This window comes from Saitoella complicata, assembly GCF_001661265.1.
Source record: "Saitoella complicata NRRL Y-17804 unplaced genomic scaffold SAICOscaffold_4, whole genome shotgun sequence".
In the NCBI taxonomy this organism is placed as follows: Eukaryota; Fungi; Ascomycota; class Saitoellomycetes; order Saitoellales; family Saitoellaceae; genus Saitoella; species Saitoella complicata.
This window is the reverse complement of record NW_017566995.1, coordinates 427,179-453,697: the sequence shown is the minus strand read 5'-3', so window position 1 is coordinate 453,697 and position 26,519 is coordinate 427,179. Positions and strand designations below refer to the sequence as shown.

Here is a 26,519-nt window from a genome sequence, read left to right as displayed (position 1 = left end):
TAATTTCTAGGAGCATATCATCTACTGGAAACCTAACTTGAATATTGTCGACGGCCTGATCAATGATCGTCGGTCCCCGGCGCCGGTCGCGTACGAACGTGAATCTCACATTTCCGAACACACCCAACGATTAATTGCAGTATGGCCGCCCAATTCATCGGTCTTACCGTCCAGCTATCGCTCAGAGACGACACTGTCATCCAGGGAATAGTAGCTGATGTCGATCCCGTTACTCAATTGCTCTCCCTCCGAGATGGTTCGGTTCCTCCAACGTTCACAGCATTTACGCAGGGCTAATGGATTGAACAGTGGTGTTTCTAAAAAGTGGATATCGTGCCCCGAGCTACAATGTAGATGGGTTGAGCATTAGGGATCTGGAGGTGTTGCCGACTAAGCCGAAGATCGCTGCACCGGTGCAACCAGTCCTGGTTGTGTCTGCTCCGCCTCCAGTGCTTAAGCCGCAACCTGTGAAGAAGCAAGAGTTTCAGGACCCTGCAATCGTCTCGGTATGTACCCCGCATGTTGCTGATCGAGCTTAGCTGACGGGTTGAGCAGTTTGGTCGTCCTCCCACCATTGCTGCACAAGTGCCTGTGCCTACTCCGCCTGTCAGCTCCCCTGCACCAAAGACCGGCTTCGGTTCTTCTTCCACTGTCATCCCATCCCTGGCCTCTGCGTCTCGCCGTCCAAACAAGCCCCTTCATTCCGTCGTGATCAACGCAGCAGTCGACACTCCCACGCTCGCCACCTTGACCCTTCACGATGATTCAAACGTTGACACGGATTCCGGACAAATCCCATACAAGAAGAAGAGACTACCCAGACGGGAATTCTTGGCTAGGAGAAATCATACAGCTACGACTGTTGAGGAGGAGGGGTGGCGCACGGAGGATATTGATCAGGACTTTGACTTTCAGTTGGCGTTGGGGAAGTTCGATAAGAAGAAGGTGTTTGATGAGATCAGAGTATGATGAGCCGCGAATCCTTGAAAGATCCTTTGCTGATGTTTTTATCATAGGAAACCGATATGACCGATCCTGAGTCGCTATTGGTCGCCCACAACCGCGTTGGACCACGCAAGTCCCCGGCACCTTTGAGAAAGGTTCGATCGCCAGCGAATGGTGGACCCGTTCCTGTGCCGCAAGGAAACTATCACCATAGGGATATGGTGCTCAAGGGAGGAAATCACAGGGATGATTGGGGCAGCAGCACGGAAGAAGACACCTCAGACGATGATGGCCGCGTCTCAAGGCGCAAGCCAAGAACTGCGAGTCGATCAATGGTGGATAGGAGAAGAAGCATTGGTCGGGCCAGTGTTAGCAAATCTGCTGCACCCAGCCCCGTTAGTGAGGCCCCCGAAGGCAAGAATAGACTACGGACGGCGTCGGACAGGACGGTGGTACCTGCGGTCTCGCCTATGCAGATGGTCGAGGCGGAGAAGCTTGCTGCTGCCGAGTTCGGATTATCTGATGACCTCTTGGCAGAGAATGCGGGGCGGAGTGTGGCGATGATGGTCATGACTGCTCTTGGAGGAAAGAGAATCAACGCGAAGAACCATAATGCTATGCCCGTCATTGTGATCTTGGCTGGAAACAACAAGACCGGAGCTTGTGCGTTGGCGGCTGGCCGTCAACTCAGCAATCACTCCGTGAGAGTGCTGGCAACGGTTGTTGGTACAGAGAGGGAGGAAGACTACGTCGACTGCATTCGTGCGCAGACTAGGGCTTTCTTGGGTGCAGGCGGGCGACTTGTTAACCCGGCTGATCTCGAGATGACTGCGGAGTCCCTTGCCTTCCCAGCTGAGTTGATCTTGGACGGTATCTTCGGATACCAGTACTCCATGATGGACATTTGGGATGACGATATGCGTCAGCGCTCTGAGGAGATCATCACTTGGGCAAACAATCACAAGGCTAACATCGTGTCTCTCGATATGCCGAGTGGTATTTCGGGTGCTACTGGTGTGATTGCGGATGGGGGCGTCCATGTCCAGAGCAAATGGGTCGTATGCCTTGGCGTACCGAAGCAGGGCTTGATGACTGCGTTGCAGACAAACAAGGGAGGTATCGACTGGACGGGTTTGTTCGTTGCTGACATCGGGATTGGACGAAGAGTGTGGAGGAAGCTTGGACATAAGGCATTCGCCGGATGGGGAGCTGAGTGGGTCACGCCTTTGGAGTTTTCATAGTTGGATCATCATTTAAGATAGCATAAAACAAATGGAGGATATACCTGTAGTTACCCACCCTCATTAAACTCACTTTAAGTGACAGCTGTCTAGCCGTGCAGCCGTACGTGTCGTTGCATCAGACCTGCGCCCACACGCGACGTCCCGAGCAAACAAGGTCCGAAATTGAAATCACAATCCCCCTACTTCGCCATTTTACGCCCGTCTGGCCGCTGTTTCGTTGAGAGTTCCTGTTCATTCTCTTTGTCAACCTATCGAAACCAAGAGGGAGCTTTTTAACGACTCTCGATGGGCAACTGGTGCTCTAACTGCTGTGGGTGTGGAGGTGGGTACTGCCGGTCAACGTCATTGGCACGCATGCTGACTCTTCTATCTCAGGCCGCTCGCAAGACGGTCTTTATGAGCCGCTGTTGCAGGTATGCTGTTTGTTTCTTGCGCTCTCTGCTCATGATGACTGACCGCGCGTATAGGAGAATGAACGCGAAGCCGTCGCCGACTTGCTTTCGTACCTTGAGAATAGAAGTGATACCGACTTCTTCAGTGAGGAACCTTTGAGGGCACTCAGCACACTTGTATACTCCGACAATGTCGACCTTCAACGAAGTGCTGCATTGGCTTTCGCTGAAATTACCGAGAAGAGTATGACGCAATACAGCTCATCTTTGGCATCTCTAACCGGAATCATAGATGTCAAAGAAGTGAACCGCGATACATTAGAACCCATTCTCTTCCTCCTGCAAAGCCAGGACGTCGAGGTCCAGCGTGCGGCAAGTGCAGCGCTTGGCAATCTCGCCGTCAACACCGAAAACAAAGTTCTCATTGTCCGCCTCGGTGGTCTCGACCCTCTAATTAGACAAATGCTTTCCCAAAATGTGGAGGTTCAGTGCAACGCTGTTGGATGTATCACAAACCTCGCAACTCACGACGAGAACAAGACCAAAATCGCTCGGTCGGGTGCTTTGGTACCTCTCACCAGACTGGCGAAGAGCAAAGATATGAGAGTGCAACGGAATGCCACGGGTGCGTTGCTTAACATGACGCACTCTGACGAGAATCGTCAGCAGCTCGTGAATGCGGGTGCTATCCCTGTGTTGGTAGCATTGCTGAGCAGTATGGATTCGGATGTTCAATATTACTGCACGACTGCTTTGAGTAATATTGCTGTTGATGGTGTGAACCGGAAGAAGTTGGCGCAGGGTGAGCCGAGGTTGGTCCAGAGTTTGGTGAACCTTCTGGATTCACCGAGTCCCAAGGTGCAGTGCCAAGCTGCTCTTGCATTGAGAAACCTTGCATCGGATGAGAAGTATCAGCTGGAAATTGTTCGCTCATCCGGTCTTCCACCACTTCTCCGTTTACTCCAATCCTCCTACCTTCCCCTCATCTTATCCTCAGTGGCATGCATCCGCAATGTCTCGATACACCCTCTCAACGAATCACCAATCATTGACGCTGGTTTCCTCCGTCCACTAGTCAACCTCCTCGGAGGTGCTGATAACGAGGAAATCCAGTGCCACGCCATCTCTACCCTCCGCAACCTCGCAGCCAGCTCGGAAAGGAATAAGAGGGCAATTGTGGAGGCAGGTGCGGTGCAAAAGTGCAAGCAACTGGTGTTGGACGTGCCGATCAGCGTGCAAAGTGAGATGACTGCATGCATGGCGGTGCTTGCGTTGAGTGATGAGCTGAAGGGTCACCTTCTTTCTCTCGGCATCTGTGACGTTTTGATACCTCTGACCGATTCGCCCTCGATTGAGGTGCAGGGTAACAGTGCTGCTGCGTTGGGCAACTTGTCTTCGAAGGTCGAAGATTACTCGCCGTTCATTGCGGCATGGGATGAACCTGAGGGTGGATTCCATGCCTACCTCAGAAGATTCCTCGCTAGCGAGGACACTACCTTCCAACATATTGCCGTGTGGACGCTTTTGCAGTTGTTGGATTCGGAAGATGATAATCTCGTGGATTTGATCAGGAGAAGCACTCAGATCGTGGCGATTGTCAAAGACATGGCTCAACGTGACGTTCCGGAGGATGATGGTGACGAGGGTGAGGGCGAGCTGGTGGCACTTGCGAGGAAGGCGGTGGAGATGCTTGAATAATGACTCGCAAGATTATGATACAGTAGCAGTGTGAACGTTTTTGTGCCTTCTCTATTGCTTTTGGAAGGCGTATTGTCGGTATTTGGCTTTGTTATACGATATGGAATATATGTATTCCGTAATCCAATTATTGTCTTTTGTGTTCCATACTATAACTAAACGGTTGTACCCACTCACCTACCGCCGCTGTCTACCTAATATAGCAATATCGTTTACCACACCTTCAACCTCCAAAACATCATTATGCCTTCGACATCTCTTTGCTGACCTCACCATCGGCAGGTGTAGACTCAGTCATGTCGGTATCCTCAGCAGCTGCCTCCTGGACGTCATCGTTCTCTTCGGCATCCAAATCAACACTTCCTTCGTCGTCGTCTTCTTCCAAATCCTCCTCACCCTCAACTTCAGCTTCCGCAACAGGAGCACCCTCCTCGCCATCTGCACCAGCCTCCTCCTCCTCCTCCTCGTCGGCCTCCTCTTCGGCGGCTTCATCTGCACCGTATGTCTGTACGATTTCGTCAGCATTGCTACATTTTAAAGTATGAACACCCCGTACCTCCTCATCAGCTTCGACTTCATCCGCACCAGGCTGCTCTGGTGGGTAGTCAAACAACTCATCTCCAGAATCCCATTTGATGTTGAATCGCGTTACTCGCGGCTTATCCGCCAAAATTTCACGAATAACATGGTCCCATTGCACCTTGTCTGGACGCTTACCGCTCTCGGGGTCCTTCCATTCTTCGACGTCGTATTCGTTGTTGACGTAGTAACCGACACGGACGAACTCACGGTCGTCGTATGAGCAGGTGAGGAGGATAACTGTGCAACCAATCGCGTCGGCGGCGGGGATTTTGGTGGTGTCCGGGGGGTCGGCGGTGAAGACGAACTTGTTTACACCGACGGGGATCGGGCCGACAAGGAGGGAGTCGAGGACTTGGTCGTGTGCGTCGGACGTGGCAGAGCCGACGTACGTAAGCTTCCACTCGAGGTCTGTAAGCGTCCATGGTTAACAAAGTGCGGTTCAACCAAGACAATTGGACGATGTACCATTCTTGAGAGGCTCCAGACACTCGAAAGTAATTTCGAACTCATATGGAGCAGAGAACTTTGCCGGGTTATTCAGAACTTGGATGTTGAGGATATTGACAATCATGGCGACGAGGAAAACAGAGTGAGGAATCTATGTCGCTGACAGATCTACAACCGCGGGAATTGGTGAAGAAAGGAATTGGACGGATGGATCTGGAGTGTTTCGACGCGAAATGTTTAGACGATGTACGCGCGACGGGCAGTAATTAAGGGTGTGCACGCGAACCGGGTGCCATTCTTGCGAGATGAAGACCATCCTTGAGTCTTCCCTCTTCTACCAGTCGATTCTATTAGTTATTTTACAAAAGGCTATAATCTTTTCGTGTATCCAGGTGAATCGACAGCTGCACCTGACTCGTGACTGGGGGAAGGTGTTGGTAGATTTCCAGGTGCGGTCAACAGTCGAGAAAAAGTCGTCGAAGTTCAGATCTCTCAACCCAAGTATATCTCGGACCATGACAGTTACGATCATGGCATCAATATCAAGATCGACCTGTGCCTCCGCTCTGCGAGCAGCTGCCCCCTCCCGCCTCTTCCGCCAACAGGCATACCGCACTTCCGTGAGATGGAACAGTTCCTCGACTGAGCCCAACGCACGACCAGCGCCCGGAGACCCCGACACCATCGGTACCGTCGATCCCGCCGATCAGGCTCCTCCGGCGTCACCTATCCCTGCTGGTACTGCCAACAAAAACAGGATTTCCAGATACGCAAAACCGTACCCAAGACTCGAGTACCCCAATCCGCCATTAGGCGTCAATCCAGCGTACGACGAGGCTCTAAAGGTCATCGACGCCCACAGAGAAGTGATCAATGAAAAGATTAGGCAAGAGAAGAGAAAGATTACGCTGGCCACGGCAAAGCTCAACAAATTCGAGCAGTTCGAAACGGGACCGGGCCGAGTTTGGAAGGACAACCTCGACGGTTATTGCAAGAACCTTGAGTACTTTGAAGTTCAAAGAGACATCGATAGCCCAGAATTCCGCTGGCGACACGAAAACGGCGACGTTGACATGTCCAAGCCCGTTTTCCGATACCTCGCCAAGCAAGATTGGGAGTTCCGCCCTCTACCGGTTCTTATGCAGCGTTTGGAGACTATGTTCGTTGTTCCCGATACTCTCCCATCGATCACGCCTGTGGTGGACTTGCGTTTGAGATTCAATGGAAGTCACATCGTGGAACCTGGTAGCTGGGTGGAACTGGACCAGTGTACGAACGCACCTCCGGCAGTTGAGATTGTTCCTTTCGAGGATGGTGAGAATACTTACACGGTTCTTCTGGTTGACCCTGATACACCCAATGTCGAGGACCAGACCTATAACACTACCTTGCTTTGGGCGGTTTCCGACGTCAAGATCTCGCCTACTTTCACCGAGTTCAACGCAGCACATGGAACGGAGCACGCCCAATTCATACCTCCTCACCCTACCTACGGTATCAAATACCATCGTTACACTATGCTGGCTTTCCGCCAGCCTACCGAGAAGCTCAAGATGGAGGGTTATGAGATTCCTGGTGGAACGTTCAAGTTCGATCTCAGGACGTTTGTTGAGGATCATGAGTTGGAGCCTGTTGGTGCGAGCTTCTGGAGAGCTAAGTGGACCGAGGGTGTCAGTGAGCGCATTGCGAAGGAGACTGGCGGATTGGGTGGTCTTAAGTTGAAGAGGATTAAGGCGTAAGAATGGAGGACTGGGCAGGGAAGGGAAGGACGGACAAGGTTGTCTGCAGGTCACGATGCATCTGTAGGCTCTTGTACAAATGGTAAAGGTACCTTGAGTGGTTCTCGTAACCTGGGCATAATGGGGAAAGAATGTTGCATTTCAGTGGCATCAATTGCCTTCCACGCTGCGCTTTTGCAACTCTCTTATCATATAAATACCCTCCTTCACCTCATGCCCGCGGGGCTAGCTTCTGAGTGGTCCGCTCCTGGATTCTAAGCAAAGCCTCCTCCTCAATCACAACACGCCCCCATTTCAACAAATCAGTCACCTCAAGATCCTCAACTTCCTTCACCTCGCAATCTTTACCCAAGTTCGCCGCTGCCCTTTCCACATAGGCCACGTCCTCTGTCTTCTTACTAATAACCAACAAAGCTCCACCATGTGGCTTGTCCCAATTGTTTGCAGCCAACACCTTAGACATGACCCGGGTTTTGTATGTCGGAAGCTCTGTGCCGTCGACGATGGTCAATTCACCCATTCTATACCGCGTAGAGAGCGCAGTACGGAAAGCGAGGTTGTATAGCTTCTGAGGAAGCTCCGTAGAAAAGTCACGGGGCTTAGGACCGTGAATACGACCTCCTCCACGAAGCATACCAGAACCCCTGTCACCCAAACGAGCACGACCGGTGTGCTTCTGTGGGCGCAGCTTTCTTCCACTGTAACTGACTTCTGCTCTGTTTTTGGTACTGGCTGTTCCCTGACGTTTGCCGTCTGCTTCGAAGATGACAGCGCGGTGAAGGATATCCTTTCGCGTAGGAAGACCCAAGAATTCGTTAGAGAAGACGTGGAACCCTTTAGGTTCAAGAGAGGGGAAGGCGTGTACAGTTCCGAAAACTACTGATTCCTCGAGGGGAGCGGCCTTGATGACGGGCTTGTGGGCTTCGACGACGGTGGCGAGAGTTCGTCGGCATACCACTGGTACCCTCTTAAATGAAGCTGCTTCTGATACCAGGCTCAAAACCGATCTTCTCGTTGAACTGGCCATTTTTGTGGTCGTATATGATTTCGACCTTCGCGACAAGAAAGTCCGGAGATATGCAGGTGTAGGTCACGGGGGGTGAAGAGTCGAGAAGGATACAACGGAAGCTGCGAAGCGCAATTAGAAGAAAGTCAAACTACTAGTACTTCAAGCGATTACCCTCTCCTTCATGAGCTGCCGACCGTGCGAAGGGTGCACGTGCCTTGCCGGAGCCTGCCCCGCAAAGGTGCACCTTGAGCCCACCGGTGAAATACCCCGCCGCGTATCTTCCAGTTGAGTCTCCCGAAGACCATGCTCGCCTCCAGAACAGCTCTGCGTTTCAGGCCGGTCGCCATGCCTCTACGAGCAAAGATCACGAACCCTGCGTTCTTGAATGGGAGCATCAAGGTACATACGGTCTGATCGTTTCTCAGATCTCAATTGACCGTCGCAATCTTACAGATGGCCTCAAACTCTGCCTCCGAATCGCAACAGCTCGCTGAGGTAACGTTCTTGTCCGCTCGCTCGTCCTTGGGCATGTTTTGACATATCTCAACAGAATGACGTACTTTTCGAATCCAAATTCGGTACCCGTACCATCATCCTCAACAGACCTAAGAAGTTGAACTCTCTCACTGCCTCTATGGTTTCAAAAATCACTCCTCGGTTGCAGGTTAGATTTTGCGCAGCGTAGATACGATATATCAGAGGTCTGACCAAGTTATGCAGGAATGGGAAAAGTCCGATCTCGCCAAGGTTATCGTCTTGAAGGGTGCTGGGCGTGCCCTCTGCGCGGGCGGTGATGTTGTAGGTGAGTCCCACGAGGTTACGGCGTCTTTTCGGCTGACAGCTTACGAATCTCTACAGCCGTTGCCTCGGATGTCAAGGACGGGACGCCAGAGGGTTTCAAGAAGGCCACCGAATACTTTGGTGATGAATACAAGCTCGACCACCTCATTGCATCATATACCAAGCCTTACGTTGCCATCATGGATGGTATCACGAGTAAGTTGATTTGCCCCATTTATCTGAGGATGTTCATAGCTGACGGATTTTTACTTAGTGGGCGGAGGCGCCGGTTTATCCATGCACGCACCTATCCGTATCGCGACCGAGAAAACTCTCTTTGCTATGCCGGAAACCACTATCGGATTCTTCCCTGACGTCGGTGCATCCTTCTTCTTGTCCCGTCTCGATGGAAAGTTGGGTACCTACCTTGGAATGACCAGCGCGCAGCTCAGGGGCTGGGATGTTGTCATGGCTGGTATTGCTACGCACTATGTTCCTTCTGAGCGTCTCCCGATGTTGGAGACTCGTTTGGCCGAGCTCGAGACGTCGGACTTGAGCCAGATCAGCGAGGCGATCGATGATTTCGTTGGCGAGGTGCCTAAGGGATACCAGTTCGCTCTTTCGGGTGACATTCGGAAGGCGATCGACAGGTGCTTCAACTTCAAATCGGTGACCAAGGTGATTAAAGCGTTGGAGAAGGAGAACACTGCTTGGGCTCATGAGACGATCAGGCTCCTCCGCGAGCGTTCGCCTCGCAGTCTGGCTGTTACTTTAAGGCAGCTGAGAGAGGGTAGCAACTGGGATATCGATGAAGCGTTTAAGCGCGAGTTCATCATTGCTTCGAGGTTCGTTCAGACTGAGGACTTCGTTACTGGTGTCGAGACCAAGTTGGTGTTGAAGGAGGGGGGCAGACCAAATTGGCAGCCTGCAAACATTGAAGATGTCGACCAGGACATTCAGAACTGGTATTTCGACGTGAAAATGGACGACCCTGAGCTTGAGTTATTGCCTCGACCGCGTTCCTGGATTCCGTATAAGGGTATGCCTCATCATCGTGCGAAGCACTACCAGGTGGACTTGCCCAACGAGGTGGAGGTTAAGCAGCTGATCGAGGGAATGCACCGTGATGGTGGAGTGAACGCTTGGTTGGCGGAGGAGGTTGTAGATTTCTTTGTGCAGAACAGGAGAGGCAGGGCCGGTGTGGCGGAGAAGGTTAGGGATATCCTTGCGAGAAAGACTAAGCTGAGGGCTGCTGGGGAGAGTGAGCTGTCGACTTTGATGTGGGTGCAGTGATATGTCTGCGTCGTACGACAGGCAGACCGGTAGCATACCGCATCCCTGCTGAATGGGCAGGCATATTTTTAGAATGGATAATGTTCCTTTCTTGTATTCTCGATCTTCATCTCCAGAGCAGAAACCAATTTTCCCCGTCGTACGTTCCAGGTACGGGCGCGTAGACAATACCCCGCTAGGTATTGTTCCCCATCCAAAGCGGCGAAACCTCGGTCCGCGAGTGTTATTATGTAGGACTACTACAGGGACCCGTTCGGTTTATCGCAACCGAACAATGCCTTGCAGACCTTAAGTAATGGCCTGCTATTGTTCACTACGATAAAGCTGAACGTGGGGCGGGGATGGAGGGAGCCACGTTGTAAGAAGTACAGCCATGGCTAGATAAGAACAATACCGTGATTTCGAAGGCGATGTCACTGCTATTGTATCCACGTGCTGCCATCCCGATCGTACACACTGTTACAAAGACATGGACCGGTTGGAAACGGTCGTCGGTATGAATCGGTAAAGGAAGTGGACGAGGAAAATCTGGCTTTGAGCGGTCGCTTGGGATTCAACGGTAGAATCACAAAGGGCAAGAACAATATGCTTAGGCCTATTGTGGAGCGGTTAGTATTGTTACCACGCGCCTGCAAGGCTTCCGTTACGCCTGAGAACAAGGCAGTTGGCACTTCGCAAAGGACCATGTGGACTCGACAGCGACGGTTTCTTTGTCCATTGGCCTTCGTCGGGCTCTAGCACAGATCCTCTCGAGATTTGTCTATAAGAAGAGGCTGTTTCCCCCGTCTCTTCAACCTCATCAAACACACTCACTGACCAACTCAACTACTACTACTACAATGCCTGCCTGCACCTTCTCTGCTCCCGTCCTCGCCTCCTCCGAGCGGTAAGCAACTCCTCAATTCTAAAGTCTTTGGTTCTCTCTTACTAACTGATCTTTTTCAGTGCCGTTGTTGCTTACACCTGCTCTGTCCAGAGCTCCGAGCGCGCTGTTGTCGCCTACACCTGCTCTGTTCAGTCTTCTGAGCGGTAAGCTTGCTCGCTCATACTCTCACCCAGTCCTTCGAGCTAACTGTTCTCTTCTAAGTGCCGTTGTTGCCTACACCTGCACCATCGCTTAAGCGAGCGGACAACCTTGAGTATGAAGAAGGATCAGGGTGCTGATTTCCTAATGTCAATGCAGCGATGGATTGACTAGCGGTTTTGGTAGCTTGTTTCTGGTCTTCCCTTTTCAGTGTTTGGTCGGTCTGGACCTATTTTTTATACCTCGGGATCATTAGCTTAGCTGGCCTATGTTAGTGTGAACACAAAACCCAAAACTGACAGTCCAAACTTCCTCCTCTGTGAACTGGCCTTCGAAACTTGCAGCCTTCGGTGGTATTACTATGGATCCAATGGCGGTCTGCAGCTTCCAAGCTTGAAACTTCTCTTCGATCCCGTAGTAAGGCTGCCGAAAGTTGCCGGGTTCGAAAAAACTTAAGAACCACACATGAATACATATGGCTGAGACTCTAGCATTCGGTGGACCGGTAGGTAGCAAATTGATCCTCTGGTGTCTTCAACCTATGAACAAGGGTCGTTTGCTGCGCGCGATGTGCTCGGCGTGCTCATGGATATGGAATAATTACCTGCAGTCTGTGGAAACGTCAGCAGGCGTGGACTACGTACGCTGTTCTATATACGTTTCACGTCTTTAGACCTTTGACTTATTGTTTTTTGACGACATAACCCTTTCGTCTTCGAACTCAGCGTGACATACCGTGGGAAACTCTGATAGCACTCATGCCGCAGTACCCTCAAACAGAAAAGTGGAGTAGAAATGTGAACTTGAGTGTAAATGTCCTCGCACGCTCAGTTTCGCTTCGCTACCGCTGAACAACGTCAAAAGAGAATAATATCGACGAAAGTTACAACACGACATGACGAACAACGAGGGGATGAACACCAGCTCATTATCGCGCAAATCAAAGTGATAATTCCTCAACCTAGCCTATCTCAAACTTGCAATTTCAGGTTCTCACACGAGCAACCAAGGCATCAGCCCATCATCCTTTTCTTCTTCTCCATCATCACTGCACTGCAACGTCGTAAAGCTCAAAGAACAAAAGGCAAAACCATAACCCAATTCCATGCCAAGATGCCCGTGTATGTAACCTTGCCACTAACAATATAACCTGCAAAGAAAAAACAGAAAGTGAACACCCCGCACTCGTAAACACGCAAAAAATAGCAAAGCAGGAAAAAGCAGACTCCGATCTCAAAGAAAATAACACGCGAACCCATTAACAATATCCAATAGAAAGCAAGAAACACCCCGTGACCAACCGCGTGTATTATATAGGCCCAAGGTGTGTGTGAGGTGTTGTTGATATTTGTGCTGTGTCGTGTGCCATGATTATAGTCGTACATTGCTGCGGTCGTGATTGTTGATCAAGCAGCCGAGACGGAGATGGGTTCGTCGTAGAACATCCCATCACCTGCAGCTCCGGTGATCCCCTCGTCTACTTCAGCCCCAGGCTGAGCATGCGGCGACGGCATCGTAGGCATAGCCGGCGTCATCGGCTCCATCTTCAACCCCTCACCATGACCATGACCATGATTGTGTCCATGTCCCATCTGAATACCAGGCATCGTCATCCCAACACCGCCCACATGTCCTCCATGGCTTGGGGCATACCCTTGCCTCTGCGACAACATCTCCGCCTCCCTCGACAAATACCTCCTGATAGCCTCACACCCACACCCCTCATGCGCCAACAACCTCCCCTTCAACAACAAGACCTCCTCCCTCAACTGTGCTGCCATGACCTGCAATTGCCTGGATCGCTGGGAAGCGAGGCGAGCTGTGGCTTCGAGGTCGTTTGCCCATTGTTTCTTTTTGAGGCGGCATTTCGACGCGGCGAGGCGGTTGCGTTCGAGGAATTTTGAGCGGCGGGAGAAGTCGTTGGGGTCGGCGTCGTCAAAGTCTTCGGGAGAGGGAGAGGGTGAGGGTTCTTTTTGGTCTGGAGTGGATTTTGGGCGGCGGCCGCCGCGGCGAGACACTGCGGGAGCAGAAGAGTCTTCGGGCGAGATGAGTTTGGGTTTCTTGGTGGAGAGAGGTGGCAACATGACCTCGCCCGCTACATCAACAGCACTAACCTTCCTCTTCCTTGCTCCACCACCACCACGGGTAGCCTTTGTAGTAGCCGCACTCATACTCTTGCTCCTTCCGTGGGCGCTGTTACCCCTTGGAGCAGGAGCCGACTTGGTAGTAATATCCTCCGGAGGAGTGACTTGCCCAGAAAACGGACGAGGCATAATCTGCATACGCGGATCGATAGGCGGCATGACCTGCTGAGGCGGCACCCCCATCAACGGCGAAGGTTGACTAAAGATAGACGGAGGAGCATTATTCGGGATATCGGTGGTGGGTGAGGGAGACGGAGATGGTTGTCCGGTGTGTGGGTTGATGTGCTGGAGGTGAACACTGGTCGTGTATGCACCCTGTTCTTCCATGATCCCGTCCTTTTCGACGGCGGAGGCCCAGTTCATGGGAGGGAGTGTCAGAGCTCCTTCGAGGGTGCGTGGAACGGGCGAAGCCGAAGCACCGAGGGCAAAGTCAGGGAGAGGGAAGGGCGAGTTGCGACCCGAGGCACCACCGAACGAAGCGTCGAACGGATTGAGGTCTGTGAAAGCGGCGGAGAAGAAGCCCGGAGTGAAAGTGGACGGCATGTTGCAACCCTTTTTATCCAGCAGTGCACGGGGGGGGAATACCTTTTTATCCAGCAGTGAGCACGGGGGGGGGGAATCACGGATCGCCAGCAGTGAGCACGCGGGGCCGCACCTGACGGGCCGCGTGGGGGGGCGATGTCGCGCTGCACCTCGATCTGGGTGTGCAGCGGTGTGCGGCATGACATCACGCCGACTCTGCGCGGCACAATCGCATGTTTACCTAAGCGGCATCGAATTGTTAAGAGTGGCAACCGTCAGGAACAGAACACCGTCAGGAACGGATTCTCCCAGGTGACGCGGTTTCGGGTTCTCCCAGGTGACGCAGGGACGCAGGGCCGTCAGGAACAGGAGAGGGCGGTTTCGGGTTATTGAGTGCCCGCTGACACGGATCCCCTCCCTCGCCGAGATAGAAATAGAAAGTCTCCCCTGTAATCAATCGTGTACAATCCTCATAGACCCTCGACTTCATCCTCGTAGTCGGGCAATGTCCTTGAACGGTTTGCGTGCTTTGAGCGTCAGCCATGCGTGGGAGAGGGTGTCTACCCGCGATTCTGATGCTTGGTTTGTGTTGCTAACCCCCAGCAACTGATCGCCTGCGCTAATGTGACGGCTGATCCGTAGGATGATATTGACGTATACGAATCGTTCGACCTTGGTGTTGTGGTCGAGTGGGTGTACCGGATTGAATGGGTTGGTCAACACGCCTATCCCACCGTCGACCGATGCTCTCTACGCTTTCGTTGCTCAGCCCACCGCTCGGCTCGACCCGGAGCCGAGTGTATTGGCAATCAAATATGTCAAGCCGACTGCGGGCGGTGTAACAAGAGCACGAACCACTGTTCATTGGCAAACATTGCTGGAGACCTTCCGGGGTTGGACGAGTTGTTTAGAGGTGGGTGATTGGTCCGCACTCCGACGTGATCGACGCGTTTCTGTTGGGAGTGTAGGAAGTTCGTACGAAGGTGCTGCATCAGTCGAGAGTTTACAATTGGTGCATAGGACTAGTACGAGGAGGAGGAGACGGGATGAAGGGTACGCTGATATGGACCAGCCATGGTCCGAATGGGCATCACAGAATCCGGTGCGGTTAAGTGCGTTCCCGATGCTGCTCCCCAGTGCCACCGAGAAAGAGCACGAGCAGCAGATGCTCCCGTTTGAGCCGCTGATCGGGTTTCCGGCACCGCCTAGTCCGCCGTTGACTTCAAATCCTTTGCATGGTGGGTTTCAGATGGATCCGGATCGGGAGAAGTTGATGGAAGGGCACAAGTTGATTGCTTTACCTCTTCAAGTTGTCCTGCCGGACCCGGAGGTGGTGAGAGCACGCTCAAAGAGTGAAGGAGGTGATGTACCACCTAGGAGTCCGAAATGGATGAATCGGATGGCACGAGTCAACCAAGGCGTACGCTGCGTCAGTGTCGCTATGGAGCGGGATCGGGAACGCGAACAGGAATCCCTGCCCGCGTCCCCAACATTCCTCACGCCCACCAGCCCCGGACCCACAACAAGCGGTAAATACGGACTATGGGAGCATTTGGCCCGTTTGGAGGCGCAAGGAATGGAATTGATCGCCGGCTACGTCAACGTCCAGGCCAACTCCCCCCTCTGGCGCCGCCGCTGGCTCACAATTCGAGACCGCAAACTGCTGGTCGAATCCAGCCTCGGACCAGCGAGTATGTGGGATTTGTTGAGTGAGGTCGAGAGTGTGGGGGTTGTCAAGGAAGAGATGGTGGGGATGAGGAATGTTGTTAGGGTTGGGTTTGTGAGTGGGAGGGAGGTGTTGGTTGGGTGTGAGAGTGGGGAGGAGTGTGAGGAGGTTGTGGCCGTGGTTGAGTATTGTCGGCAGCATGTTGTGTTGATGTGAGTGAGTCGTGATTTGGTAATGCATGAGTTGTACGATTTTTGGAGTGCTATGTTATACCTATTATGCCCTTGATAATGCTATTGTTATGATCTTGTTCATTTTCCTTACTGTATGGCTTTCTTAGACTTCATGTACCAATCATGATCCCGTGAAGATTTATCCTATTTACCTACATTCAATGACGGTTTGAAAGTAGAAACATATTGCGTAACATAATGTGGGCACTTCCCAATGCGGCATTCTCACGCGCTAAAGCTAGTTCCGAGAGGCACCTCAGTCATGTCAACTGCCTCTTGCGGATGTTGAGAAGCTTGCTTCGATCTCCTGACGTCAGTTGCTGCTCTTTCAGAATGTGCTATAAAGTCTGTGGTTTGTTTGCCAAGTCGTCTGTTTCTCTCCAAACCTCATCTGCTGCACTCTGCTGATACGAGCCCCAACTCACACCACGTACAACTCTGGTGTTGCATCCAATAGCCATCGGAGAATTTTCCTACTCGTCCTATCCGCTTACACCTCATTCCTCGCTCTCAGCTTCAATATGACCACCCGGCGTCGGGTTGCCGCAACCTCTGCCTTACCGCTCAGCCAAGACGATCGTCGTCTGAAAACGATCCCGAACTTTGAAGTATCACTCAACATTTACGAGGTTGAAAACGCCGTGGCAATTCAACACTTCGCGCCCAGGATTATGGGTCTCGAGCGTGGTGAATGGGAGGCTTGTGGACAGGTCCTCCTCGAGACTGAGATGGTGAGGAACACAACGTTTCGCTGCGCGCCGATCGTCATCGGCGTCTCCGCACATGACAAGCTTCCTCACATAATGCTCACGCCACCGACCAAGCAGGAGCTCAAGCGTCCATGGGTTCCGTGCTGGACGGGACAGAAGCGCGTTGAGGGTCTTTTGGGAGTGCCCCACAAGGGTTACAACAGAAAAGACCGGAGGAATAACGCATGGACTCCATTGGGAGTGAAGAAAACTTCAACAGCGGCAAGCCCTACTGTTACTAAGGTTACGAAAGTCCCACCCACGAAGCCAACGATCACCGGTCGTGATTATAAGCTGAGGTTTCAGAAGAAGATTGAGGAGAATCTGAAGAAGGGTGTCGCAAAGTTACAACTTGCAGACTAAGCATATATTTTCGAAATAGCTCGGCTTCTTCTTGTATTATAATTGACAATCGTTGCTCGGGTGTCTACGTTGCAGGGCCCATGCGTTCGCAACTCCAGATTCGGGAAGTTCCATAACAACCGCGACATACGTAAACTCGATAAATAGAATCGCCATGAGCTCGACTGATAAAAAGACTGCGGATCTTGTAACAGCATTCAAGCGGCAAGGTCATTTTGACGCTCTTCGCAAGGAGCTACTCGCAAACTTCCGTGAAGGGGTACGGCCTTTCGGTGTTCATCAGTGAAAACGCGTACTTACAGCCATGGCAGGATGATGGCAACGCGTTCCTCGCCCGTATCAAAGACATTGTCGAAGCCGAGATCACCCGAGATGAATCCATCCTGGCGAAAGATAGGACAAAGGCGACTAACCTGCTTGGTACGGCCGTCGAGAGGTAAGTCAACGACGTCGTGACTTGCCCACGTGCATATCTAACACAAATGCCGTGCCAGGACTGAAGCCTACCCCGACTTGAAGAAAAAGACTGAAGATCGAGTAATGGGGTCTAAAGAGCTAAGGGAAAGGGTGGAAGGGTTGATGAGAGCTGTCTTGAAGGAACAAGAGGAAGCGAGGAAACAAGTTGACGAGAAACAGGAGCCCACGACAGAGGTAAAGATCGAGCAGGCCAGAAAGCCGCAGGAAGCAAAAGAGAATGGCATTTACGTGCCTTCAGGCGCGAAGTGAAATGGAGGATGGAAGAGATATGTGGAAGATGCACGAAAAGGCGCATTGACAACTGAGCCCCCAGTACATCGGTACATCCGGCGAAGTATTCCCGTCACGTGGCCATAGGCCAGTTGACCTCTGGGAGAAAGCTCATGAATGCCCACGGATTAGATCGGGAGAGGGTATGTCAGCCCTGGGAGGGTTGACTTTGACTCATGTCGAGCCAGAGAACGAGGGAGGTCGGCTCGACAAGTACGACCACGAGCGCAAAATCATCTAGATGTCAAATGCGATCTATAGCATAATAAACGATTTGCTACTCATGCTAGACATGCAAACAGTCCAGAGGTGTGGTATATCCTAACTCCAAACCCGAATGACAGTATCAATAGCCATGTCCCCAACACCTCACTCCCCGCCCCCGATCCTTCAAACTACGAAACTCTAAGCCTGGTTCCCACCTTGCGCCTGCGCAACATCGGAGGTAACGACGCTGTTTCCATCCTGCCTAGCCGATGTCTCATCAAACACGAAGGGTCCGGAATCGATCCTTGGCGTGTTGCCGTCGACACCGTTTTCGGTCAATGCACGCAGACGTCTATTAACAGGGATGGGAACAGCGCCCATGATTGCGGATAGGCTGTCGTTGTCAGATCCACCGGAACCGCTGGCGACATCATCGGACATGTTGATCGCGGCTGTAGCCGAATCGGTGGGCTCGGTAATCTGGGTATCTTCCGCTTCTTCCGCATTCATGCTGTCGATAGCTTGCGTAAGTCCACTCGTTGGGTTTTGTGATCCGATAGCAGCAGCGATTGGTTGCATTAACGGCTCTGGGATCTCTCCTTTCGGCGTCTTGGGGTCGGAAGATTTGATCACGTCAGCCCAGACTTCGTCAAGCTCTTTCTCCACGGTTGCTTCAAGATCTGCGTATTGTCGGCATAGTGGACACAGGAAATTGGGGTGTGCTTGGATTAACATCGGTCTGATACACTTGAAATGCCAGACGTGCGAGCAAGGCGCAACAAATAATGCCTGGCATGGCGCGATGGGGAATAGACAAATGCAGCATTCAGAGCTGTTGAGAGAAGCATTATCGCTATCAGCGATGGGCTTGCCAGCCGCGAGATTGCGAATGTGCTTATGGGCAGCGACACTGTACGATCGTTAGCATTTACACCCGATGTCCCATGTCAATAGACTTACTCGAACTGATTCAAAGTCCTCTGCCATGACTTATTCACCTCCACGCGCGCTTTCACACACCTGTAAACCTCCTCCGTACCACCACGGAAGTCAATTCCAAGCTGCAGCACATCACCGTCCTTGAGCGGGAACGGCCTTGACTCTGTGTTCGGTGGCGAAAGGCGGATATGATTCAAGAAAGTACCGGAAGACGACTTGATATCCTTCACAAACCACTACACAACCATATTGTCAGTAAATGCACACAGTCAACGTATGACGTCAGTCCTTACCTGTCCACCCTCACACCAGATATGGGCATGACTTCGACTTACTACCTTCGATTTGAAGGTGATAAGGGTTTCGCAGACGGAGTTTTGCTTGTCTGTGAAGCGCCCGACCTTGATGATGGTCTTATCGTTCACTGAGCGCTCGATTGGCTCAAATTGAAGCGAATGTCGGCCAGAGTGGTCGACATGCGGAACGAGCCTGATACTTGGCATGTCTCCCGTATTACTTGACAGCGCTGTGGCCGCAGAGGTTGCTGGAACATTCGTGCTGGAAGTCGTCACGGCAGACATGGTTTCATTGACAGGTCGCGTTGTCGATGACGCAGAGTCGGACCGGTTACGGTTTGAAGAAGCTGGCTGTTGTGGAGGAAGCATATGTGAGGTACTGTTGCTGGGAGAAGTCGAGAATGAACCCGTAAAAGAGCCAAGTGAGAGCAGTGGTCGTCGGCTGAACAAACCTGAACCTGAACGCTCTGGCCGAGGACGCTGAGGATCACCGCGGGACATGTGTATTTAGAGGACAGCAGCTGTTGACCTAGTCGATTGGTTGGAATATTTCCGGGTATAAATGCTTGTCTTCTTGGGGGGTCAAGGTGTACTTGGCAATTGTTGTGGCAATCTTAAGCTTGCGGCAGTCAACGCTCACTCGCAGCCACGGCCAGATTCGAGCCGCAACGGTGATTCAGGAGGCCGCAGCAGACTGCAGCCAAAACGCAACGCAATGCAATAATGCAACCAGCAGGACTGAAGGAGCAGACAAAAAGTTCACCGTGAATAAATGCTGCCATTGGGACGACGCCTGAACTCAGCAGGGGGTGTCAGGGCATTCTCGACAGCTCTGCGCCGTCCTCTTGCTCCTCTACGGACCGTCTCGACACTGCCGTCGCTGCGGAGATCGTCAGGATTGGCAGCGGGTCAACGGGATCCTGCAGAGCTTGATCAGATTACAAGGCTGCCAAATGGATTGCGAGTAGCCACGGAGGCTCTTCCCGGACATTTCGCGGCTGTTGGTGTTTATGTGGAGGGCGGATCGCGATTTGAACCGCCAGAGTTGAGCGGATGCAGTCACATTATGGATCGATTGGCATTCAAGAGCACAAAGACGCGCTCGATTGATGATATGCAGGGCGTTCTCCAGGAGATGGGTGGCACTTACATGTGTTCATCCTCGCGAGAAGCCGTCATGTACCAAGCTGCGGCGTTTAACCAGGACATCGAGAGGATGACGGAGGTTCTCGCGGATACTATAATCAATCCCCAAATTACCGAAGACGAAGTCGAAACGCAGAAGCTGACCGCTGAATACGAGATTGAGCAGATCTGGGGAAAGCCGGATATGATCTTGCCTGAACTGGCGCATATGGCTGCTTTCCGTGATAATACTCTCGGAAATGCATTGCTGTGCCCAGCAGAGAGATTGCCCCTGATCAACTCGGATGTGATGAAGCAGTACCGCAACGCGTTTTACCAGCCCGAACGGACTGTGGTCGCGTTTGCCGGTGTTGCTCACGAAGAGGCACTACGGATAGTGGAGAGGCACTTTGGCGACTGGAAATCCGCCACGCCTGGCGAGTCTGCAGTCTCTACAGGAACTCTTGACGGGATCTTCAAATCACTCTTTGCGGGATCCGGCGGGCAGCCGCCTTTGATCAGCACTCCTGCGCATTACACCGGAGGCTCCATAGTCCTGCCAACGACAGCCAAAGTACCCGATTACACGCATTGTTTCATCGCTTTCGAAGGTCTGCCCATTAGTGACCCAGATGTGTACGCTTTGGCCGTGCTACAGCTCATCATCGGTAGTGGATCATCTTTCAGCGCTGGTGGACCTGGAAAGGGAATGTTTGCGCGCGCATTCACGAAAGTATTGAACCGTTACAGATGGATCGACTCATTCATGTCGTTTAACCACTCTTACAGTGATTCTGGGCTTTTTGGTGTTTCGGCTAGTGTTGAACACCGTGCTGCTAATGTTGTTGCGGAAGTCATCTGCCAAGAGCTGGCATTGACGATGCACTCTGGAGCCGGAGGAATCACCCAACTGGAGGTTGATAATGCTAAGAGACAGCTCCGTTCTTCGCTGCTGATGAACCTGGAGTCTAGGATGATCCAGGTTGAGGACCTTGGTCGTCAGGTGCAGGTTCATGGACGCAAGGTTGGTGTACAGGAGATGTGCGAAAGTATATCTGCGTTGAGTGTGGATGACATCACGCGTGTCGCGCAGAGAGTGATGAAGGGTGCGGTCGTGAACGTTGGTGAGGGCAGTGGAAGGCCTACAGTTGTTTTGCACGGACCGAATGTTGAGAACATCGGTGATGTGTTTGCTTGTTGTGACAAGTACGGTTTGGGACGCGGTGCGCCGGACAAGGGGTACACGCGTGGGGGGAAGTAGGCGAATCATCTGGACCGAGAGCGGAGTTGTAGGAGTAGGGCGTAGCATACCCCCCGAAAATGAATAGACAGCATTTTACACCCAGCAAGATATCGTATAACCCTATCTTTCTCTTATCTTATCTCCCTCAAGAGGTTTTATAGTATACAATCATCAGATTGCACGAGGACCAACTTAGATCTTAGCGTTGATGATGTCGGCGAACTCGGGCTTCAAGGAAGCACCACCGACCAAGAAACCGTCAATGTCAGCGCACTGAGCCAACTCCTTGCAGTTCTTAGCAGAGACGGATCCACCGTAGATGACGCGGACCTTCTCAGCAACCTCCTCAGAAACGTTCTTCTTCAACCACTCGCGGATGGCGGCGTGGACCTCCTGAGCCTGCTCGGAGGTAGCGACCTTACCGGTACCGATGGCCCAGATGGGCTCGTAGGCGATGACGATCTGATCCCAGTTCTTGGTCTGCTTGGTAACAGCGGCGATCTGACGGGTGACGACGTCGACGGTCTGGTTGGCCTCACGCTCCTCGAGGGACTCGCCACAACAGAAGATGACCTTGATACCGGAGTCGGTAGCGTGAGCAGTCTTGGAGGCGACGAACTCGTCGGTCTCGCCCATCAAGGTGCGACGCTCGGAGTGACCCAGGATGGCCCAGTTGACGTTGGCATCCTTGAGCTGGTCGACGGCGATCTCACCGGTGAAGGCACCGGAGGGCTTGTCATAGACGTTCTGGGCGGCAACCTCGACGTCCTTACGGAGGTGGTCGCGGGTAGGGATGAGGTAGAGGGAAGGAGGAGCGATGACGACCTCTGCGGAAGTTGATCAGTGAGAATTCAATCAAATTGAATGGGGCTTAGCTTACCGGTGTTGGAGTCAAGCTTGGCGTCGTTCAAAGCAGAGACAATGGACTTGATGGACGACAAAGTGCCGTTCATCTTGAAGTTACCACCGACGAAGAATTGCCTGGCCATTTTGTATATGATTGTGTGTGTGTGTGTGAAGATGTGTGCGTTGAGGTCAAGATGCGCCGGCTGAGTAGCAGCTGTACGTGCACGTGCCGGCGCCTGCGCGGAATGAACAAGTGAACGCGGCTGAGCAGCCAGTATACAAGATGACAATGGCTCTTTTCATGGTAATACCCTGTAGCGAAAGTCTGCTCAACAGGGGCATTCACCGCTGTAAATGCAAGTCTCTGTGAATGGTCACTGTCTCTATTTCGCTGCTCGATGAGTGCATGCAGAAGACGCATAAGGTTGCGTAACCCGCTCGTTTCCGTATGAAAAGTCTTGTCCCGGTGAAACGTTCCAGCCATTCCTGAATCTTTCCGTTCTCACAGCCTTCCACGCCTTCAACAAGCATCAGCGCTGGCAGCATTGAAGCGCAATAGGCGCTTTGAGTTATGCGCTTTGCTTCCATCCATAGTCGCCTTCCAGCGTACCCGGTCACACGGCTCTCGAAAGGTGGTGCATTATGGAGAGTATCGACACCATTGTTCAGCGGTTCAATACGAGGGTATTCGTTGGCGGTAGCACATGCAGATGACGATGTGAAGGAGCCACAACGTATGTCTTGGAACTGGAGAGACGTAACCATGCTGATGTCTGGGTACAGCGCTCCGTCTCAACCCCGTGGGTGTACAGCAACTTGCTCCTCACCTCCATTCTCAGGTCTTCACCAAAAAGTTCACAGCTCCACCACAAGATCTTGTCGAGCTATCCAAGACTCACCTCCGCCAGCACGAACTCCTCGGCAAGAACACCGAACGCCAACCAGAAATCTCCATTGATTTGCCCCCACTAGTCGGAAATTCACTAGACGAGCATTTCCACAAGTTGGGAGCTGAGCTTGCAGAACCATGGTTAAGATTGTCCAAAGACTTCGCCTCCAAGGCCTTGCCGCCAAAACCCTCCCCTGGTGCGTGGTTGAGGAGATCAGGGTGGACTCGACATAACCCAGACGGCACCACGGAAGCAGTCGAGTACCCGCAAGAAAAGTGCCTTGTCTTTGATGTGGAAGTTCTTTACAAAGAATCTCCGTTTGCCATCATGGCTTGTGCAGCATCTACTGAAGCTTGGTATGGATGGCTTTCACCCTGGTTATTGAAGGAAACCGAAAATGACCGACAACTCATTCCCATGGGCAACATTGGTGAAAGAGTCATTGTTGGGCACAACATCAATTTCGACCGCCAAAAGATCAAGGAGGAATACCACATTCGAGGGACTAAAACGGGTTTCATCGATACTATGTCGCTGCACATCACTACCAACGGAATGACTTCCCAGCAAAGACCATCGTGGATGAAACACAAGAAGCTCATGGAGAAGAAGCAAGACATAATCGAGCAATACGGGGATAAAACGAACGCTGAATTCGCTCAACTTTTGGAGGATATCACTCTCGAGGGTGGCGTTGAAGAAGAAGATTGGATGCAAAAAAGTTCAATCAATAGTCTTAGGGATGTCGCCAAGTTTCATTGTGATATCGAAGTTGACAAGACTGTCCGTGACCAGTTTGGTGAGCTCGACCGAGAGGGGGTCATGAATAACTTTGAAACCCTCATGAATTACTGTGCTGGTGATGTCGAAATCACGCATACGGTGTACAGTAAGACCTTGCCAACCTTTTTGACGAAATGTCCGCACCCCGTGACCTTCGCAGCGATGATCCGCATGAGTTCCATGTATCTCCCTGTGGATCGGTCGTGGAAGAAGTACATCGAGACAGCGGAAGCGACGTATCGTAAGTTGTCAGACGCTGTCCAGGAGCGTCTAATCTCGCTCGCTGAAAAGGCGTTAGGGATCAAGGGCGAACCTGAAAAGTACGAGAACGATCCTTGGCTGAAGCAACTTGATTGGTCTGGTCAGGAGATTCGGATGGTTAAAGGAAAAGGCAAGAACGCTGCGCCTGTACCCTCGGCACGGCAGAAGATGCCTGGTATGCCAGCCTGGTACAAAGGTCTTTTCGCGTCCGCAACCAAGCCAATAAACCTCACAGTTCGGACGCGAGTTGCGCCGCTGCTGTTGCGACTGTCCTGGGAAGGGCATCCCCTGGTATGGTCAGACAAGTATCGGTGGACATTCCGCGTCACGGATCCTGCAAAGGTTGAGCTTTATAAAGCTAAACACCTTGTCAAGTGTGATATGACTGACGAGCCTAAGTTGCCCATCCAGGAGGACACGGATGGTGTGTATTTCAAAGTACCTCACAAGGACGGCCCGAGTGCCCGGTGCTCTAACCCGTTAGGAAAGTCCTACCTGAAGGCTTTCGAAGATGGTTTGTTACGATCGGAGTTCGAGTATGCTCGGGAAGCGCTGGATATGAATGCAGCCTGTTCATACTGGATTTCAGCTCGTGAACGCATCATGACCCAGATGGTCGTATGGGCGGACGATGCTGAGCTTGGCCTAACTCCTGAGTCTGGTGTGATTCTCCCTCAAATTATTCCCATGGGTACCATTACTCGTCGAGCTGTGGAGCGGACGTGGTTGACTGCATCTAATGCGAAGAAAAACCGTGTTGGGTCGGAGCTCAAGGCGATGGTTCGCGCCCCACCAGGTTACATGTTTGTGGGCGCCGATGTGGACTCGGAAGAGTTGTGGATTGCAAGTTTGATCGGAGATGCTCAGTTTGGCATGCATGGTGCGACAGCCTTGGGCTGGATGACGCTTGAAGGCACGAAAGCTGCGGGTACAGATCTGCATTCCAAGACTGCCAACATCTTGGGCATCTCGCGAAATGAAGCTAAGATTTTCAATTATGGGCGTATCTATGGCGCTGGTTTGAAGTTTGCGATCCAGTTGCTTCAGCAATTCAACCCTAGCGTTACTGAAGTGCATGCAAAAAAGGTTGCCGAAGAGTTGTATAAGGCTACGAAGGGCGTTAAAACGCGTACCAAAGAGCGTGGCACTTTCTGGCGCGGCGGTACAGAAAGTTTCGTGTTCAACAGGCTCGAAGAGGTTGCCGAGTTGGATACGCCAAGGACGCCAGTATTGGGATGTGCCATTACGGAGGCGCTTTTGAAGCAATATCTTGGCGCTAATGGCTTTATGACGTCGAGAATCAACTGGGCCATCCAGTCATCTGGTGTAGATTACCTGCATTTGCTGATCGTCGCGATGGAGTATCTCATTAAGCGGCACAACATTGACGCAAGGTTGTGCTTGACAGTACACGATGAGATCCGTTACCTTGTCTCTGACGAAGACAGATACCGTGCTTCTTTCGCTATGCAGGTCTCGAATCTGTGGGTTCGCGCTATGTTTAGTGAGCAACTTGGAATTCATGATTTACCGCAGGTTAGTCATAACGATCGGTGTCTGCGAGTTTGTCAAACTAACCCACTCGAAAATTAGTCCGTCGCTTTCTTCTCTGCAGTTGACATTGATCACGTTCTTCGCAAGGAAGTCGATTTGTCGTGCGTAACACCGTCCCATCCGGAAGCCATTGCTCCAGGGGAAAGTTTGAACATCGAACAACTCTTACATAAAGTAAATCAACTCGATCCAAGAGATGTCCCGAAGGTTCCTATCAATCCTGAGAAACAGGCGTATACTCCACGCCAACCTGTGTTCGAGAGCCTCAATAACGCTCTCGATCTTGGTTTACTCAAGGCGCAAGTTGCAAAAACCGAAACCGAGTTGCGCCAAGCTCTCCATCCTAAAGGACCCGCACAACGCTCTGGTCAGGCGAAAGCGACCAGATCTCCTGGGCGTGATGGAAATGATGATCCCGATAGCCGGGAAGGGTACAATGGATACAATAGGCGCAACAGCTACGGTAGGAACGATGGGTATAGTGCTAGTGCATGCCGTGGGTACGAAGAACGCGGTGAGTACGGTAGGAACAATGGGCGTAGGTACTGAGGATAGCTATCTCAGCATATATTCCCCGGTGAGTTCCGCACTAGGAAGCTACGCTGCAGGCGTTCGATCATGTGAAGCGGAGCTACTCGAGCAAGAGGAAGGGTCAAGGGAGAAGTAATGGAGAAGTATAACCTGGTCGCAAGTGCTGCATAGGACCAGGAGTATCTGGAAACGCTTGGAAGACTATCTATTGCGCCGGACTCGTGAAAATCATGGCAGGCGTTAATAGCATATACTGAAGGTGCCTAC

General features: G+C 52.0%; 15 protein-coding genes across 15 annotated transcripts; 10 read left to right on the top strand and 5 right to left on the bottom strand.

The window, feature by feature from the left end:
• Positions 1-104: 104 nt before the first annotated feature.
• Positions 105-2,186, top strand: SAICODRAFT_69717 (YjeF N-terminal domain-like protein; the record flags this gene model as incomplete). Its single annotated transcript, XM_019170500.1, has 4 exons — positions 105-256; positions 310-506; positions 556-963; positions 1,017-2,186. The coding sequence occupies exons 1-4, from the start codon at positions 142-144 to the stop codon at positions 2,184-2,186; spliced, it is 1,890 nt and encodes a 629-aa protein (XP_019026210.1). The 5' UTR covers positions 105-141.
• Positions 2,187-2,349: 163 nt separating this feature from the next.
• Positions 2,350-4,404, top strand: SAICODRAFT_69716 (putative vacuolar protein 8). Its single transcript, XM_019170499.1, has 3 exons — positions 2,350-2,511; positions 2,565-2,602; positions 2,657-4,404. Exons 1-3 carry the CDS (start codon positions 2,475-2,477, stop codon positions 4,277-4,279), a joined length of 1,698 nt encoding a protein of 565 aa, XP_019026209.1. The 5' UTR covers positions 2,350-2,474; the 3' UTR covers positions 4,280-4,404.
• SAICODRAFT_17503 (histone deposition protein Asf1) lies at positions 4,396-5,532 on the bottom strand. The gene is made up of 3 exons (XM_019165812.1): positions 5,327-5,532; positions 4,836-5,269; positions 4,396-4,784 (listed from the first exon to the last, which is right to left on the bottom strand). The coding sequence occupies exons 1-3, from the start codon at positions 5,430-5,432 to the stop codon at positions 4,521-4,523; spliced, it is 804 nt and encodes a 267-aa protein (XP_019026208.1). The 5' UTR covers positions 5,433-5,532; the 3' UTR covers positions 4,396-4,520.
• Positions 5,533-5,838: 306 nt separating this feature from the next.
• On the top strand, positions 5,839-7,047 carry SAICODRAFT_5702 (PEBP-like protein; the record flags this gene model as incomplete). Its single annotated transcript, XM_019169502.1, has 1 exon — positions 5,839-7,047. The coding sequence occupies one exon, from the start codon at positions 5,839-5,841 to the stop codon at positions 7,045-7,047; it is 1,209 nt and encodes a 402-aa protein (XP_019026207.1).
• On the bottom strand, positions 7,018-8,086 carry SAICODRAFT_29259 (ribosomal protein L4). The gene has a single exon (XM_019167360.1). It carries the CDS (start codon positions 8,072-8,074, stop codon positions 7,259-7,261), a length of 816 nt encoding a protein of 271 aa, XP_019026206.1. The 5' UTR covers positions 8,075-8,086; the 3' UTR covers positions 7,018-7,258.
• A 315-nt stretch (positions 8,087-8,401) lies between these two features.
• SAICODRAFT_33719 (ClpP/crotonase) lies at positions 8,402-10,129 on the top strand (the record flags this gene model as incomplete). The annotated part of the gene is made up of 5 exons (XM_019168312.1): positions 8,402-8,455; positions 8,607-8,720; positions 8,777-8,858; positions 8,915-9,052; positions 9,111-10,129. The coding sequence occupies 5 exons, from the start codon at positions 8,402-8,404 to the stop codon at positions 10,127-10,129; spliced, it is 1,407 nt and encodes a 468-aa protein (XP_019026205.1).
• Positions 10,130-10,968: 839 nt separating this feature from the next.
• SAICODRAFT_5699 (uncharacterized protein) lies at positions 10,969-11,250 on the top strand (the record flags this gene model as incomplete). Its single annotated transcript, XM_019169500.1, has 3 exons — positions 10,969-11,015; positions 11,075-11,158; positions 11,217-11,250. 3 exons carry the CDS (start codon positions 10,969-10,971, stop codon positions 11,248-11,250), a joined length of 165 nt encoding a protein of 54 aa, XP_019026204.1.
• An 848-nt stretch (positions 11,251-12,098) lies between these two features.
• SAICODRAFT_17498 (uncharacterized protein) lies at positions 12,099-13,902 on the bottom strand. Its single transcript, XM_019165811.1, has one exon. The coding sequence runs from the start codon at positions 13,838-13,840 to the stop codon at positions 12,560-12,562; it is 1,281 nt and encodes a 426-aa protein (XP_019026203.1). The 5' UTR covers positions 13,841-13,902; the 3' UTR covers positions 12,099-12,559.
• A 422-nt stretch (positions 13,903-14,324) lies between these two features.
• SAICODRAFT_5697 (uncharacterized protein) lies at positions 14,325-15,701 on the top strand (the record flags this gene model as incomplete). Its single annotated transcript, XM_019169498.1, has 2 exons — positions 14,325-14,401; positions 14,462-15,701. The coding sequence occupies 2 exons, from the start codon at positions 14,325-14,327 to the stop codon at positions 15,699-15,701; spliced, it is 1,317 nt and encodes a 438-aa protein (XP_019026202.1).
• A 267-nt stretch (positions 15,702-15,968) lies between these two features.
• SAICODRAFT_199345 (uncharacterized protein) lies at positions 15,969-16,922 on the top strand. Its single transcript, XM_019166180.1, has one exon. The coding sequence runs from the start codon at positions 16,240-16,242 to the stop codon at positions 16,828-16,830; it is 591 nt and encodes a 196-aa protein (XP_019026201.1). The 5' UTR covers positions 15,969-16,239; the 3' UTR covers positions 16,831-16,922.
• Positions 16,923-16,984: 62 nt separating this feature from the next.
• Positions 16,985-17,556, top strand: SAICODRAFT_5695 (uncharacterized protein; the record flags this gene model as incomplete). Its single annotated transcript, XM_019169497.1, has 3 exons — positions 16,985-17,089; positions 17,142-17,266; positions 17,325-17,556. The coding sequence occupies 3 exons, from the start codon at positions 16,985-16,987 to the stop codon at positions 17,554-17,556; spliced, it is 462 nt and encodes a 153-aa protein (XP_019026200.1).
• A 426-nt stretch (positions 17,557-17,982) lies between these two features.
• SAICODRAFT_53519 (uncharacterized protein) lies at positions 17,983-19,304 on the bottom strand (the record flags this gene model as incomplete). Its single annotated transcript, XM_019169217.1, has 3 exons — positions 17,983-18,694; positions 18,745-18,959; positions 19,017-19,304. 3 exons carry the CDS (start codon positions 19,302-19,304, stop codon positions 17,983-17,985), a joined length of 1,215 nt encoding a protein of 404 aa, XP_019026199.1.
• A 458-nt stretch (positions 19,305-19,762) lies between these two features.
• On the top strand, positions 19,763-21,509 carry SAICODRAFT_89261 (uncharacterized protein). Its single transcript, XM_019171624.1, has one exon. It carries the CDS (start codon positions 19,792-19,794, stop codon positions 21,403-21,405), a length of 1,614 nt encoding a protein of 537 aa, XP_019026198.1. The 5' UTR covers positions 19,763-19,791; the 3' UTR covers positions 21,406-21,509.
• A 35-nt stretch (positions 21,510-21,544) lies between these two features.
• On the bottom strand, positions 21,545-22,410 carry SAICODRAFT_76986 (triosephosphate isomerase). Its single transcript, XM_019171044.1, has 2 exons — positions 22,268-22,410; positions 21,545-22,214 (listed from the first exon to the last, which is right to left on the bottom strand). Exons 1-2 carry the CDS (start codon positions 22,374-22,376, stop codon positions 21,580-21,582), a joined length of 744 nt encoding a protein of 247 aa, XP_019026197.1. The 5' UTR covers positions 22,377-22,410; the 3' UTR covers positions 21,545-21,579.
• Positions 22,411-22,804: 394 nt separating this feature from the next.
• SAICODRAFT_5691 (DNA polymerase gamma) lies at positions 22,805-26,270 on the top strand (the record flags this gene model as incomplete). Its single annotated transcript, XM_019169494.1, has 3 exons — positions 22,805-22,967; positions 23,017-25,703; positions 25,761-26,270. 3 exons carry the CDS (start codon positions 22,805-22,807, stop codon positions 26,268-26,270), a joined length of 3,360 nt encoding a protein of 1,119 aa, XP_019026196.1.
• Positions 26,271-26,519: the final 249 nt, after the last annotated feature.

What these genes read in the sequence shown, in the direction of transcription:
- SAICODRAFT_69716 (XM_019170499.1), top strand. Translation starts at nt 2,475, where the DNA reads ATGGGCAACTGGTGCTCTAACTGCTGTGGGTGTGGAG. An exon ending in TAACTGCTGTGGGTGTGGAG is followed by an intron (nt 2,512 to 2,564) that starts GTGGGTACTGCC and finishes CTTCTATCTCAG; the next exon opens with GCCGCTCGCAAGACGGTCTT. An exon ending in TTTATGAGCCGCTGTTGCAG is followed by an intron (nt 2,603 to 2,656) that starts GTATGCTGTTTG and finishes CCGCGCGTATAG; the next exon opens with GAGAATGAACGCGAAGCCGT.
- SAICODRAFT_17503 (XM_019165812.1), bottom strand. Translation starts at nt 5,432, where the DNA reads ATGATTGTCAATATCCTCAACATCCAAGTTCTGAATAACCCGGCAAAG. An exon ending in TCTGGAGCCTCTCAAGAATG is followed by an intron (nt 5,270 to 5,326) that starts GTACATCGTCCA and finishes GGACGCTTACAG; the next exon opens with ACCTCGAGTGGAAGCTTACG. An exon ending in AAGTCGAAGCTGATGAGGAG is followed by an intron (nt 4,785 to 4,835) that starts GTACGGGGTGTT and finishes GAAATCGTACAG; the next exon opens with ACATACGGTGCAGATGAAGC.
- SAICODRAFT_29259 (XM_019167360.1), bottom strand. Translation starts at nt 8,074, where the DNA reads ATGGCCAGTTCAACGAGAAGATCGGTTTTGAGCCTGGTATCAGAAGCA.
- SAICODRAFT_17498 (XM_019165811.1), bottom strand. Translation starts at nt 13,840, where the DNA reads ATGCCGTCCACTTTCACTCCGGGCTTCTTCTCCGCCGCTTTCACAGAC.
- SAICODRAFT_199345 (XM_019166180.1), top strand. Translation starts at nt 16,240, where the DNA reads ATGACCACCCGGCGTCGGGTTGCCGCAACCTCTGCCTTACCGCTCAGC.
- SAICODRAFT_89261 (XM_019171624.1), top strand. Translation starts at nt 19,792, where the DNA reads ATGCTGCCATTGGGACGACGCCTGAACTCAGCAGGGGGTGTCAGGGCA.
- SAICODRAFT_76986 (XM_019171044.1), bottom strand. Translation starts at nt 22,376, where the DNA reads ATGGCCAGGCAATTCTTCGTCGGTGGTAACTTCAAGATGAACGGCACT. An exon ending in CAAGCTTGACTCCAACACCG is followed by an intron (nt 22,215 to 22,267) that starts GTAAGCTAAGCC and finishes CAACTTCCGCAG; the next exon opens with AGGTCGTCATCGCTCCTCCT.